The sequence below is a fragment of the Monosiga brevicollis genome, genomic scaffold, assembly GCF_000002865.3.
Source record: "Monosiga brevicollis MX1 MONBRscaffold_22 genomic scaffold, whole genome shotgun sequence".
Taxonomy (NCBI): domain Eukaryota; class Choanoflagellata; order Craspedida; family Salpingoecidae; genus Monosiga; species Monosiga brevicollis.
This window is the reverse complement of record NW_001865059.1, coordinates 410,837-422,256: the sequence shown is the minus strand read 5'-3', so window position 1 is coordinate 422,256 and position 11,420 is coordinate 410,837. Positions and strand designations below refer to the sequence as shown.

The 11,420-nt window shown below is 58.7% G+C and overlaps 3 protein-coding genes across 3 annotated transcripts in view; 1 reads left to right on the top strand and 2 right to left on the bottom strand.

Annotated features, from left to right (window-relative positions):
• Positions 1-3,029: 3,029 nt before the first annotated feature.
• MONBRDRAFT_38265 (uncharacterized protein) lies at positions 3,030-6,497 on the bottom strand (the record flags this gene model as incomplete). The annotated part of the gene is made up of 4 exons (XM_001748285.1): positions 3,030-3,833; positions 3,979-4,072; positions 4,195-5,362; positions 5,468-6,497. The coding sequence occupies 4 exons, from the start codon at positions 6,495-6,497 to the stop codon at positions 3,738-3,740; spliced, it is 2,388 nt and encodes a 795-aa protein (XP_001748337.1). The 3' UTR covers positions 3,030-3,737.
• A 1,117-nt stretch (positions 6,498-7,614) lies between these two features.
• Positions 7,615-9,523, top strand: MONBRDRAFT_10588 (uncharacterized protein; the record flags this gene model as incomplete). The annotated part of the gene is made up of 5 exons (XM_001748357.1): positions 7,615-7,780; positions 8,125-8,251; positions 8,329-8,480; positions 8,588-8,864; positions 8,941-9,523. The coding sequence occupies 5 exons, from the start codon at positions 7,615-7,617 to the stop codon at positions 9,521-9,523; spliced, it is 1,305 nt and encodes a 434-aa protein (XP_001748409.1).
• A 94-nt stretch (positions 9,524-9,617) lies between these two features.
• The window catches only part of MONBRDRAFT_38264 (uncharacterized protein), a 2,118-nt gene continuing 315 nt past the window's right edge, over positions 9,618-11,420 (bottom strand). Inside the window, exon 1 of the mRNA XM_001748284.1 lies at positions 9,618-11,420. This exon is cut by the window's right edge and continues 315 nt beyond it. Coding sequence (XP_001748336.1) covers positions 9,904-11,373 — 1,470 coding nt within the window. The 5' untranslated portion in view covers positions 11,374-11,420 and the 3' untranslated portion in view covers positions 9,618-9,903.

Here is an 11,420-nt window from a genome sequence, read left to right as displayed (position 1 = left end):
TTGAACGATAACAGCCAAGGCAGAACCGTAAAAACCCATGTAATAATAAAGTAAAATACTACGTTTCAGTGTTGCCTTGATGTTTCCCGACCCATCCAAGCCTACATGACCCTACCGCTTCAACTCCTACTTCATCCTCTCTGCTTCTTCACCCTCATCCCAATCGTATCTCTGGAATAGGTTGAATTTAACACGGGAGTTCAAACCGATCAGAGTACACCCTCTGCTTTGAATTCGCGATCGGATCACACTCTCTGCCACGATCATACGCGCACACTCGCGCATTTGCGACGACAACGCCCCCGCCCCCCACCCCCTGCGCTGCGCACTGCTGGCACGACACTGCACGACACTGCACGACACTGCACGACACTGCACGACACTGCACGACACTGCACGACACTGCACGACACTAAACGACACTGCACTAGACTGTACTAGACTGCACTAGACTGTACTAGACTGTACTGTGCCGGTCCAAGAAAAGGGCACTTGAGAGACCATAGCGTTTGCGTTTAAGGGGGCTTTGGGGTGGGATCGAAGCCCAAACGGCGTCAGGCGGCCGGCGTGCGTGTGCTGGGCAAGAGGGAGCTGGTCGCCATGTGGGACCTGCGGGAGGCGCCGCGCGGGGAGCAGCGGAAACAAGCTGATCGGCTGAAGAAGCGGGGCGAGGTTGGAGACTTTTTCGTGCGTGCTTCCGAAACCCGCCCCGGCTGCCTGGGCCTCATTGTCAAGATTGCCAAGAAGAAGACCCAGGCATATCTCATCGAGCAGACTTCCGACTGGGAGCATTTTCAGCTCCAGGGCAACCGCCGCCTTTTTGCGTCGCTGAGTGCCCTGCTTCGGTACTTTGCCACCACCCCAGACACGCCGCTCCCGGTGATGCTTTCCCTGGATCTGCTCCAGCTCGGTTCAGTGGAACATACCCCCGAACCCTCACTGGCTCCCGACGGCCCAGCTGACCCGCGTCTGCGCCAACCTCAGCATGCCAACCCCGACGCTGCGCTTTGGCCCACCCATCATGGTGCCTACCCTCCACCGTCCTTCCATATGTATGGCTATGGTGGCCCCGCTAGCGGCTCCATGGCCTACCCCAATCCGGCCTTTCCCACTTTTCTCAACACCAGCTTGGGCGCCAACGTGCCGCCGCCGACCCCAGCCCTCGATCTCTCCTCCCTCGAAAACGACAGCTCCCCTGCCGCTCAGGAAGCATTGCAGGTGAAGCCCCGATACAACGCCCAAATTTCGTCTTCTTCCCCATCCATTTCTTGCAGATGACGCCCTCTCCCTTTTGCCTACACACCCTAGGCCCACCACATGCTGATGGAAAAGCAAGCCCTTGCTGCCAAAGCTCGCGTTGAGGCCTTGGAGGCCGCCATTGCCGTAAGGGCGTCAGGATGCCGCATCTATTCGTCTTTCGCATCGCGGTTCCTCAGGCTCACGCCGTGTCACTCGCCCTTGCGCCCATCCTGATAGGATGCACGGGCTGGTGGCGATGTAGGGGAACTGATGCGCTCAATGCAAGCACTTGGCGTTGGCATCCCCGCAGGCGACTCGATATCTGCCATCATTGCCGTAAGTGATTCGAGCAGCGGTGCGGACTGATCAACCTCCCCTCTCATCATCATCATTATTGGTCCATGCACTTGCATTGTTGACAACCCGCAGCCACTGGACAACTCTGTGTCTAGCCGCACCTCGCCCGCCCCTGAAGCCGGTAAGCGGCCTGCGATATCTGCGCTGGCCCACCATTTCCCCTCCCTTGGGTATGTGACGTATCCATGCACACCATTCATGGGCCTCGTCTCCTCCCGCGAGCGCAGAACGACCTCAAGCCACTAAATTCGATGCCAAGCGGAACAAAAGTAAAGCCAAGCAGGCCTTGCGTGACCACCCCGAGCTGCAGGCAGAGATCCAACAATTGCTGCGCAAGCGCTTGGATCTTGAACGTCAGGCTGCCGACATGGCTGATCGAAACCTGCGGCATGAACAAGAAATTCACAAGCGTCGTCAGTCGCGCAAGCACAAGCCGAGCAAGCAGGCAGCGTCAGCCTTGCAACAGGAGCGGGACGAGCTCAAGGCCGAGCGCGAGCGCTTTGAGCGTGAGCTTCTGGAGCACCGCATTGCTTTTCAGCAAGAGCAGATGGAACACCAACAGCGTATGCATGATCAAGAACGCCAGCTTCGCGAGGAGGAGCGACAACGTCTTACCGAGCTCCTGGAGCACGAAAAGCAACTCCGGGCCGGCCGCAAGCAAATTCTCGGTATCGCCGAAGACACAGATAACGCTGACGTGGCTGAGGTTGAACGCCTCGAGCATCTCAAGGCGGAGGCTGCTCGCCGCAATGCAGAATTGGAGCAAGCACGCCAAGACCAGCAAGGTGAGCGCCAGCGCCAACGCCAAGAGGTTGAACGCCTGGAAGCTGAGAAGCAGGCCACCCTCGATCGTCTGCAGCGTCTCATGCAGGAACAGCGCGATCGTGAGGAGTCTGAGCGTCAACGCCAGCGTGCGTTGGAGGAGCGGATGGTGGCCTTGGAAGAGAATGCACGCCGTGACCGACAACGCATGGCCGAGGAAAAGGAAGCGCTCGAGCGTCGCCTCGCCGAAGCCGAGTCAGCCAAGCGAGCCGAGGCAGAGCGTCTGGCTCAGGAGGAAGAGGTACGCCGCTTGAAGCTGCAGCAGGAAAAGCAGCAACTTGAGCAGCAGCTACAGGAGAGCCAGCGTCGGGAACGCGAAGTTGCTGAGCGCCGAGCCCAGGAAGAAGCAGCACGCCTGGCTGCCGTGGCTCGCGAAAAGGAGAAGCTTGAGCGTGAGCTTGAAGCGGCTCGCCGGCGTGAGGCCGAGGAGGCCGAACGCTGGGCGCGCGAGGAAGAGCGCCGACTCGACGATCTGGCCAAGAGTCTTCAACAACAACTAGATGCAGCACGTATGCGGACTCGGCCAGGCACGAGCGGGATTGCCTTGACGACCTCTGCATCTGCCCGTAGTGGAGCCCACGTAGCTGTCGCACCCAGCACCCCGCTGGCCACTACAGCGGCTGCGGCGCGGCGCAGTGCTGCTAACGGTGCTCGGGCGGATCCTAGTTTGTCGGCTGCCCCGCCATCCGTCTTTGAGCAATCGAGACGAGAGGCTCAACAGCGCCAGCAGCAAAACTTGTCGGCCGAGTATGACAGCAACGACTCGTGCACCTACCTGGGCAATTGCACGTGCCCCAAATGCCGCTGAAAGGATCCATCCTTCCAAAGTGTGCTTCAGGGGCGCTCCTCACCAACATAACTGAGCGCCAAGCGCTAGCAGAGGACTGCGACCAGGTTTATTCTCTTGTTTGGGATGTAGAAGGCTGGAAATTGCAAAGCCCCTTTTGATTTTGGTCAGAAGATCTGTGTCTTTGCAAACGTTGTCATCCGATTACGGCATTTAATTGACCGCGCGCCACGTGTGTGAGTGTGTGCGCGCGAGGAGCGTGAGCAAGTGAGTGAGTGGTCAAAAGAGAAGAGAGCAGAAGGTAAGAACCACCTTCCGTGGCTTTGTGTCGTGGACATGGGGCAAGAGGACAACAGACTTGAATAACGAAGAACAGACGTGCTCACGAAGCAACCAAGAGGGGCTGACGTGTGAAACCAACAGACACAAAACTAAAAATCCTGGAACTTGCATAAAAAGTTATAAAAAACGGTCACACGATCGAACAAAGCAATTGCAGCAGCCGAGAGCCAATCCGGGTGCCCATGGTATTCTAGACTCGGTAGGCAATAGCAGCGGCGCTCAGCAGGGTCAACTCATCAGCAGCTGCCTCCTTGGCTGCTTCGTTGGCCTTCTTGTCGCTGACAATCTATTGGGCAAGTCAAGGAACAAAAGAGGGAAAAAAAAATAAAAGAAAGAGAAGTCGAAGCAGTTCATGTGCCAAGGCTAACAGCGCCTTGACTGGCATCAAGCCAGAGCGACAATGTGACTCTGCCATGCATGACAGCACGTACCGTGCGGGGCCCGGCAGTAGCTACGCGGCCACCACTCTTGGCAGGGCTGAGACACATCATCATTAGCTTGGCTTGTCGCTCCTTCGCAGCCGATCTATGTTTCATGCGTGCGAACGATCGTATGAGTTGGTGGCATGGTGGCAAGGTACGAACACGAGCAATCAGACGATGGACGGGTAAATCTACGGGCAAATCTGAGCCACGGGCAATGCTTACGTCGATGGCGTCAGACCCAAAGCCTGTACGACAACTTGGGCACGGCCTTCCATTTTCTGGCGCATGAGCTCCTCACGCATGGCAAGCTGGGAGGATTGAGCGTGGTTGATGCGCTCGGTGAGGTCGCGGATCTCTTCCTCCTTGGCTTGCATGCGTTGCTTGATGGCTTTGGCATTGCGCTCAGCCTCGGACTTGGACTGTTTGCAACGGCGGATCATGGCCTCGAGCTGTTCCCGTTCAGCTTGAAGCAAGGCGGCCTGGCTTTCCTTTTGTTGTCGCTTACTGTTGGGTGAGGCGCGGTCTGGCTCGTCGGTGGTGCCACCGGCAAAAAATCCGTAGCCATCATCTCCTTCGGGGACCGTGCCCTTGGGGGACGCTCCTTGCACGGCAGTGGGGGCGTCGGCAGTGCCGTAAATGTCTTCCATTTGTTCGGGGTTATTGGCGGGAATGTCGTTGCCATAAATCTCTTCCATTTGTTCGGGATTGTTGGCTGGGTTATCGTTGCCGTAGATTTCTTCCATTTGTTCAGGGTTGGCAGCGGGGTCGTCGTTGCCATAGGTGGGTTGGCTCGTGGCGGTGGGGGCGGGGGTTGTGGCAGCCGCGGCGGAGCCTTCATCACCATAAATCAAGTTGTTGGGTTGGGTAACGGGGGTGCGGACGGCTCCCTCGGGAACGCGGGTGGGGTCGTCAGCCGACTCGTAGGTGCTAATCATCTGTGCCACCACGGTGCCGGTCATGACGGAGTATTCGGCCGGCTCAGCGCCGGCGGCAGCAGAGCTTTGGACGGGAGCACCGTAGACGAGATCATCCGAGGCAGGCATGCCGGCATTTGCTGGTGGCATTCCTGAGGCCGTCGCGCCAGTCGCACTGCCTTGTACGGGGGCGCCATAGACCAGGTTATCGTCAGGGTTCCCAGCAGCCGTGGTGACCGGGGCGCCGTAGGGTGAGGATGCCTGGGTGGCGGAACTGGGCACGGGGGCGCCATAGCTGCTTTCAGCAGAGGCAGCCGGGGCTACGGGAGCGGATGACGCGGTAGCGGCGGCGGCGTTGACGGGGGCTCCATAAACGCCGTCATCGTCAACGGCGTTGTCGTCAAGGTCGTCATCATCAGCTGCAGCGGGCGCAGGGCTAGGGGAAATGCCCTTGACGCTCATGGCGTCTGCGCTTCCTGTGGTGGTGGTGGTGGTGGTGGCGGAGGGGGGGAAGGCAATCATGAGGGATCAGTCGTACAAAACACGCGCGACATGTGCCCGCAGGTGGGCGGTGATGGTACCTTGTGGCGTAGCCTGGAGTAGGAAAGGGGCGTTGATGGCACGTTCGTCAACGTCCAAGTTGGCCTGAACGTATTGGGCATAGAGGATGGCGCCGGCGTGGGCGAGTTCGTATTGCTGGGGGTGTTGGACGAGGGCGACGCGGTCGCGGCGAATTTCTTCAATGACAAGGTTCAGGTCGGCGTGCTTGTTTGTTTCGAGGAGGCGGCAAATATAGTCGAGGGCGATGATGGTGCCCGAGCGACCGACACCGGCGGAGCAATGGGTGAGGACGGGGCCGCCTTGGTTGAGTTCTTTTTCGGAACGCTTGCTGTCGCGGATCATGTAGAGGAGGTTGCTTGCATCTGGTTTGCCGTCGGGGGTTCGGGGCACACCGTGATCGGGCCAGGTGTTGTACCAAAAATGCATGACTTTTCGAGACTCGCCACTGGTGTGTTCAATCTCCAAGAGGGTGCGCACATAGCCGTCGCCCTGGCTGGTGGCGAGGGTGCGCACAAACATATCAGCAACCTTGACCTTTTGGCCGGGTTTGGGGGCCCAGTAGCGCTCGCACTTTTTGGTGCCCTTCTCGACGAGCCCAGTGGCCATGAGGATGCAGGTGACTTTTTCTTGCCAAATCATGCGCCACCAATTTTTGAGAGTAGCTGGGAGGGGGCCCATGGCGCAAATGTATTCGCGGTCGCTGCCCGAGGGGCCATGGACGTAGTTGGCGTTGATGTAGGCGGAGGCGGGGTCATTGCCGATGGTAGGCAACTGGACGCGGGTTTCGGGGTGGGGTAGGACGTCCATGTGTCGGTTGAAGCGTTTGTTGCGGACGGCTTCGGGCACAGCGCTATGGGGCTGAACGTTTTGGCTGATGCGTTTGAAGCGAGCCGTGTCAAGCGGGGCGATGTGAAAGGTGCCTCGCTCTTGCATCTCAGCAGGTTCGAGGAAATCGCTGCCCTTGACGGCAGGCACGTGAATCTTTTGCGAGCCGCGGGAAGTCAGCGACGCCAGCGAGTTGCTGCTACCGGATCGGCGCAGCTTGGGCATGGTGGCGGTGGCGATGGAGCCAAGTTGGAACCTCGCCAACGAGCGTGCGTCAATCAAAACGCCAAAGAATCACAATGGTTTTGGCTCGTGTTTTTATGCTTGCGCGTGCGTCTTGAGGGTGTGAGTAATTGTGTGCGTCGTCCAAATGCAGCAAGACGGCGCCGCCAAAAGCAGCAGCAGCAGCAGCAGTGCAGGTGTACTGGGTTTGGTGATTCAAGCGGCGATCACACCACCTCCCCACCACTGCGAGGCGGGGCAGGGTCCAACCCCCGCCACACCACCACCACCACTTGGCCTCCTCTGCGCGCCGGTGCCGTTGTCGGGGGTCCCTGCGAGTATCTGAGTGTGAGTGTGAGTGAGCGAGCGTGCGCGGCCGTCTCACACACACACACACACGCGCGCACACAGACAGACAGACAGACAGACAGACAGACAGACAGACAGACAGACAGACAGACAGACAGACAGACAGACGGACCGACAGTCCGTCCGAGGTGAATGCTATTGAGGACGCGCGCTGCTTGGCTGTGAACAGTGAACGGAAGAGATACCGCGGCAGTCTGATGCAAAGTTAGAGATGGAGAGAGAGGGGATGGAGATACGTGGGGTTGGTAGCGTTAAGAAGAAGCGCAATCAGAGAGTGTGAGCAGTGTGAGAAAGCGGTGAGAGACGTAGAGATGTCGAGACTTTTATAAAGAGAGACGGACAGAGGAAGCGAGAGAGAGAGAGAGCCAAGAGGGGGCGGAAACAATAACAGCACCAACAACAACAGTAACAACAGTAAAAGAGAACAACAAATCACTTGTGTGTGTGTGTGTGTGTGTGTGTGTGTCTCTCTCTCTCTCGTCTCTCTCTTTTGGGGTCAATTCATACGGCCAAACAGGAATAAAACCCCATTTGTTAAGTGTAATAGAAAGTACACTATCGCTTAGCCCCCTTTTTTCTCTCTCTCTCTCTCTCTCTCTCTCTCTCTCTCTCTCTCTCTCTCTCTCTCTCTCTCTCTCTCTCTCTCTCTCTCTCTCTCTCTCTCTCTCTCATTCTCTCTCTCTGCGTGTGTGACTTCGCTCGCTCGCTCACTCCGTCCTCTGTCGTCCTCTGGGCGGAGAGCACCGGTGTCATGGCGAAGAAGCAGAACCCCTATGCCAACTTCATGTCCAAGAAGGACTTTCATCCGGGCAACTTTTTCAACCTCAAGCGTGTGTGGGAGGCTCAGGAGAACAAAAAGGCCGACAGAAGCAGCTGGCCGACGAGTACGAGCGTGAGCGCCAGCTCTTTGATGTCAAGTGCGTTGCGTGCCTGTCTCACACCCACACGCCTGCACTCGGCCACACGAGTGACCCCACATGCTCATTCCTGCCTTGCCCATCCCATCCTTGCAACCTGCCCTCACTTCCATGCGCCTCTTGGCGTTTGGGCAACTGGGCTGCTGCGTGCAGCTTTGATGCGGCGAGCGAGGAACAAGTGGCAGCTCGCCGCTCGCGCCATCAAATTGACTTCATGTACCAAGAACCCCCCGGCTACAAAGACCGTGCGTCATCACCGTGTTGTTTTGTCCGCGGCCAGACAGAGGCGATGCCTTGCATACAAGCTTCTTTGAGACTTACACATGAATGATGGCCGCATGCAGCCAACAAACTCGAGCTCGATGAGCGCAAGAAGAAACAAGTGGACATTAGCAAACTCTCCTACGAGGAGCAACGCCAATTGCCCCTCTCTGAACGCCTCACCGCCCTCAAAGACGCGCCCCGTGAAGAGTACGCTCTTCCCCCTTTCTGCCTCCTTTCTGCTGCGCGCTGCCGACCCTCACCCCCCCCCCCCCCCGCTGCCCCAGCTTTGCCAAACAGCTGCCGGCACGGGACAAGCCCTTTGGTCAGATGGTGCGCAACGTGCGCTGTCTAAAGTGCGGTCAGTGGGGACACCAAAACGTCGACAACGTCTGCCCACTGTTCAACAAGGCCGCCCCCGGCCTCGAGGCTGAGCAAGGTACGTGTCCGGCGCCTCTGGCCCCCAACGTCCCCGTCAGGGTCTCGGACCCAAGTCAGGGTCTTGGACCTGTACCTGACTAACGAAGCGCGCGCACAATGCCGTAGCTCGCGGAGAGTTTGAGGACCCTGCCGTCTTGATGCAGCAGATGCGAGCGGGAGGTCTGACACTGACGCAACGCGTCCTTGGACCCGTCGGTGACCCCAACGATCCTTTGCAGGTCCGGCATTTTGGTCCTTCGGGTGTGCAAGGGGTGCCCAAGACTCGATCGCTTACATGTGCAACATCCACCATCCGTCTCTCGCAGCAACTGGTCGAGCCGGATGATCCAGAAATGGAGCTGTTGGCTTCGCTGAGCAAGCGCGAAAAGAAGCGTTTGCTGAGGTGAGGCGTTGTTGCACACTGGTCACGAGGGTCCAGCACCGATTGACCTTGGATTGGGGCTTGGTGTGCACGATAGACGCTTGGAAAAGGCTGAGAAGCGCGCGCAGCGCTCCGCCAAAGAGGGCGCCGCTTCTGCTCAACACGAATCCGCCTCCTCCTCCCACGCACACCGAGACGTGATTCATCATGGTGACAACGATCGCCGCCACGATCGCCACGAAGCACACCGTGGTGCTGAATCGCACAGGCATAATGAGGAGCGACACGGGCACCGCGACGGCCGACACAGACACGACGACGAGCGACGCAGACACGGCGATGATCAGCATAGACACAGCGAGGATCGGCACAGAGACGATGAGGAGCGGCGGAGACACGTGCGGCACCAAAGGCAAGATTGGGGTGCAGAGCTGGCCAAGGGACATGAGAGGCAACGAGAGAGCCATGATCGCACGCGCAGGCGCCGCAGCCCAGAGCATGGCGGGAGGCGACGCGACCATGACCGATATCAGCGCGATCATGAACGGTACAACCACGACCGGCACGACCGGCACGACCGGCACGACCGGCACGACCGGCACGACCGCACCCGACATGACCGTGGCCGGCAGGGTGACCCGCCCGCTGCAAGGCAGAGAACCGAATCTGATTGGGAATGAGCTTTCCCTATTATCAAACTCTTTACTCCTCTCTAATCGACTGACCGAGACCTACCAAAGGGTTTGCACATGTATTGACAAATGCACAATCAGACCTTCGAAATGCGTGATCAATTGCGCTAGCAGATCAAGGGCCAGGCATAGCCCAGGAGAAAACATGAAGAGAGCATGCATTCACAATGACTTTTGCCTCGGCAATGTCCATTCCCTTGATACACACGGGCAATCAAGTCAATTTTGGGTTATTCACAGAAAAGACGTCCACTCGGACGAAGGCCCGAAACACAGGCCATGGATATAAAAAAAAGAATGCGACGAAAAAGAAACAAAAGGGTGTCTGGACAAGCAGAGAGAAACAGGAAGATCGCAACAGCAGGTCCTTAGGCTTGAGAGGCCACCAGATTTGGGGTGTGAACGAGCGAGCTACAGATGGACTCGAGACCAAGGCGAACATGAGAAACATGCTCCACATCCCCCTCGTCAATGGCATGAATGGCGTTGGCCAGGCGCTCGAGGACGGCAAGTACGAAGCGGCGCTTCACATCCTTGTCCTTGTCATCCAAGGACACGCCGTCCACCTCAAAACAAGGGAAGGTCGAGGCCGCTGAGGCCGCCTTGGGAGCATGCGTCGCCTTGGGCGTCTTGCTCGATGACGAAGCTGGGGCAGCCGAGGTCGAGGAGGGCTTGGAGTTGGTCATCGTCGAGTCGTTCGTTGCAGATGCTGCTGCTAGTCGACGAGAGCGGCGAGGCGGCGGGGATGAGGGTGGTTCCAGACCATCCATCTGTGTTGCAAGGTTTGAGGGCGAGGTCCGGGCTGAGGGAGGCCGTTTGGCTGACGTCATCGTCGAAGCCGAGGTCGTCATCGTCGTCGAGGTCCAGCTCGAGGTCAGAGACGAAGTTGTCAAACTCGCAGTCGAGGATGGTGTCGACAATGACGTTGTTGCTGCCTGCTGCGCCGTCGAGAGGGGGGCGGGGAGGGCTCGCCGCCGAGGCCGGGCCGTCGCTTGCGAGTGGGGATGGGAGTCGCTTGACGCGCTTGCTGAGCGGTAACGAGGCAGGGCCATGAGGGAGTTCATGAGGGAGTTGGGCAGGGAAGCCATGGCAAGGCGCGCGGGGCTGCTGACGAGCAAGCCGACCAGGACCAGCAGGACCGAAACCAATTGCTGCAACTCCTTCTGCAGAGTAAGCACGGCGGGCTTGTGAGCCGCAACAATGGTACGATCCGCCGAGGCCAGGTCAGGCTCGCTGCTGCCAGTGCCGGCAACGGGCGCCTGAGGGGCCGGTGCGAGGGCGGGCAAGGCCCGCCACGCAGGGGCGGAGATGGGGCCAGCCTCGGCCGGGGAGACGGGGGTCGGGCTGGTTGTTTGAGATGGCGTGGCCGAAGAGGTCGGGGCGGCCACGTTGGCCCGAAAGTTGCTCGGGCTGACACCACCGGAAGTGGAAACGGAGGTGGGGCTGGATTGGTTGCTATTGTTGTTGTTGGCCTTTGTCACTTGATTGAAGGTGTGCATAAAAGCACCGAGGCGAGCACGCATCGTGGCATGGTGATGCTCAAGCTGTTGGGCGCGGGCGGCGAGTTTGGCGTTTTCGGCTTCGGCCAGCTCGACAACATGGGAGACGTCCTCTTCAAATTGGCGTTTACGGTCGCGAAGGTCCTTGGCGGCCGTGCGGTTGTTGTCGCGACGCCATTCAGCCAGCTGAGCTTTGCTCAGACCAGCCGAGGGTTTGGTGCGCTTGCGGCGCTCCTGCTTCAGGGGCGGCGCGGGGGCCTCGACGTCTAGGCCCAGCTCGCGCACCAGCTCGGCTGTGTCGGCCTGCAAGGCCACCAGCCGTTCATCTGAAGCAGGCATGCTTGAAGAAGGGTGGGGGGAGGTATAAGATAGAGAGAGAGAGAGAG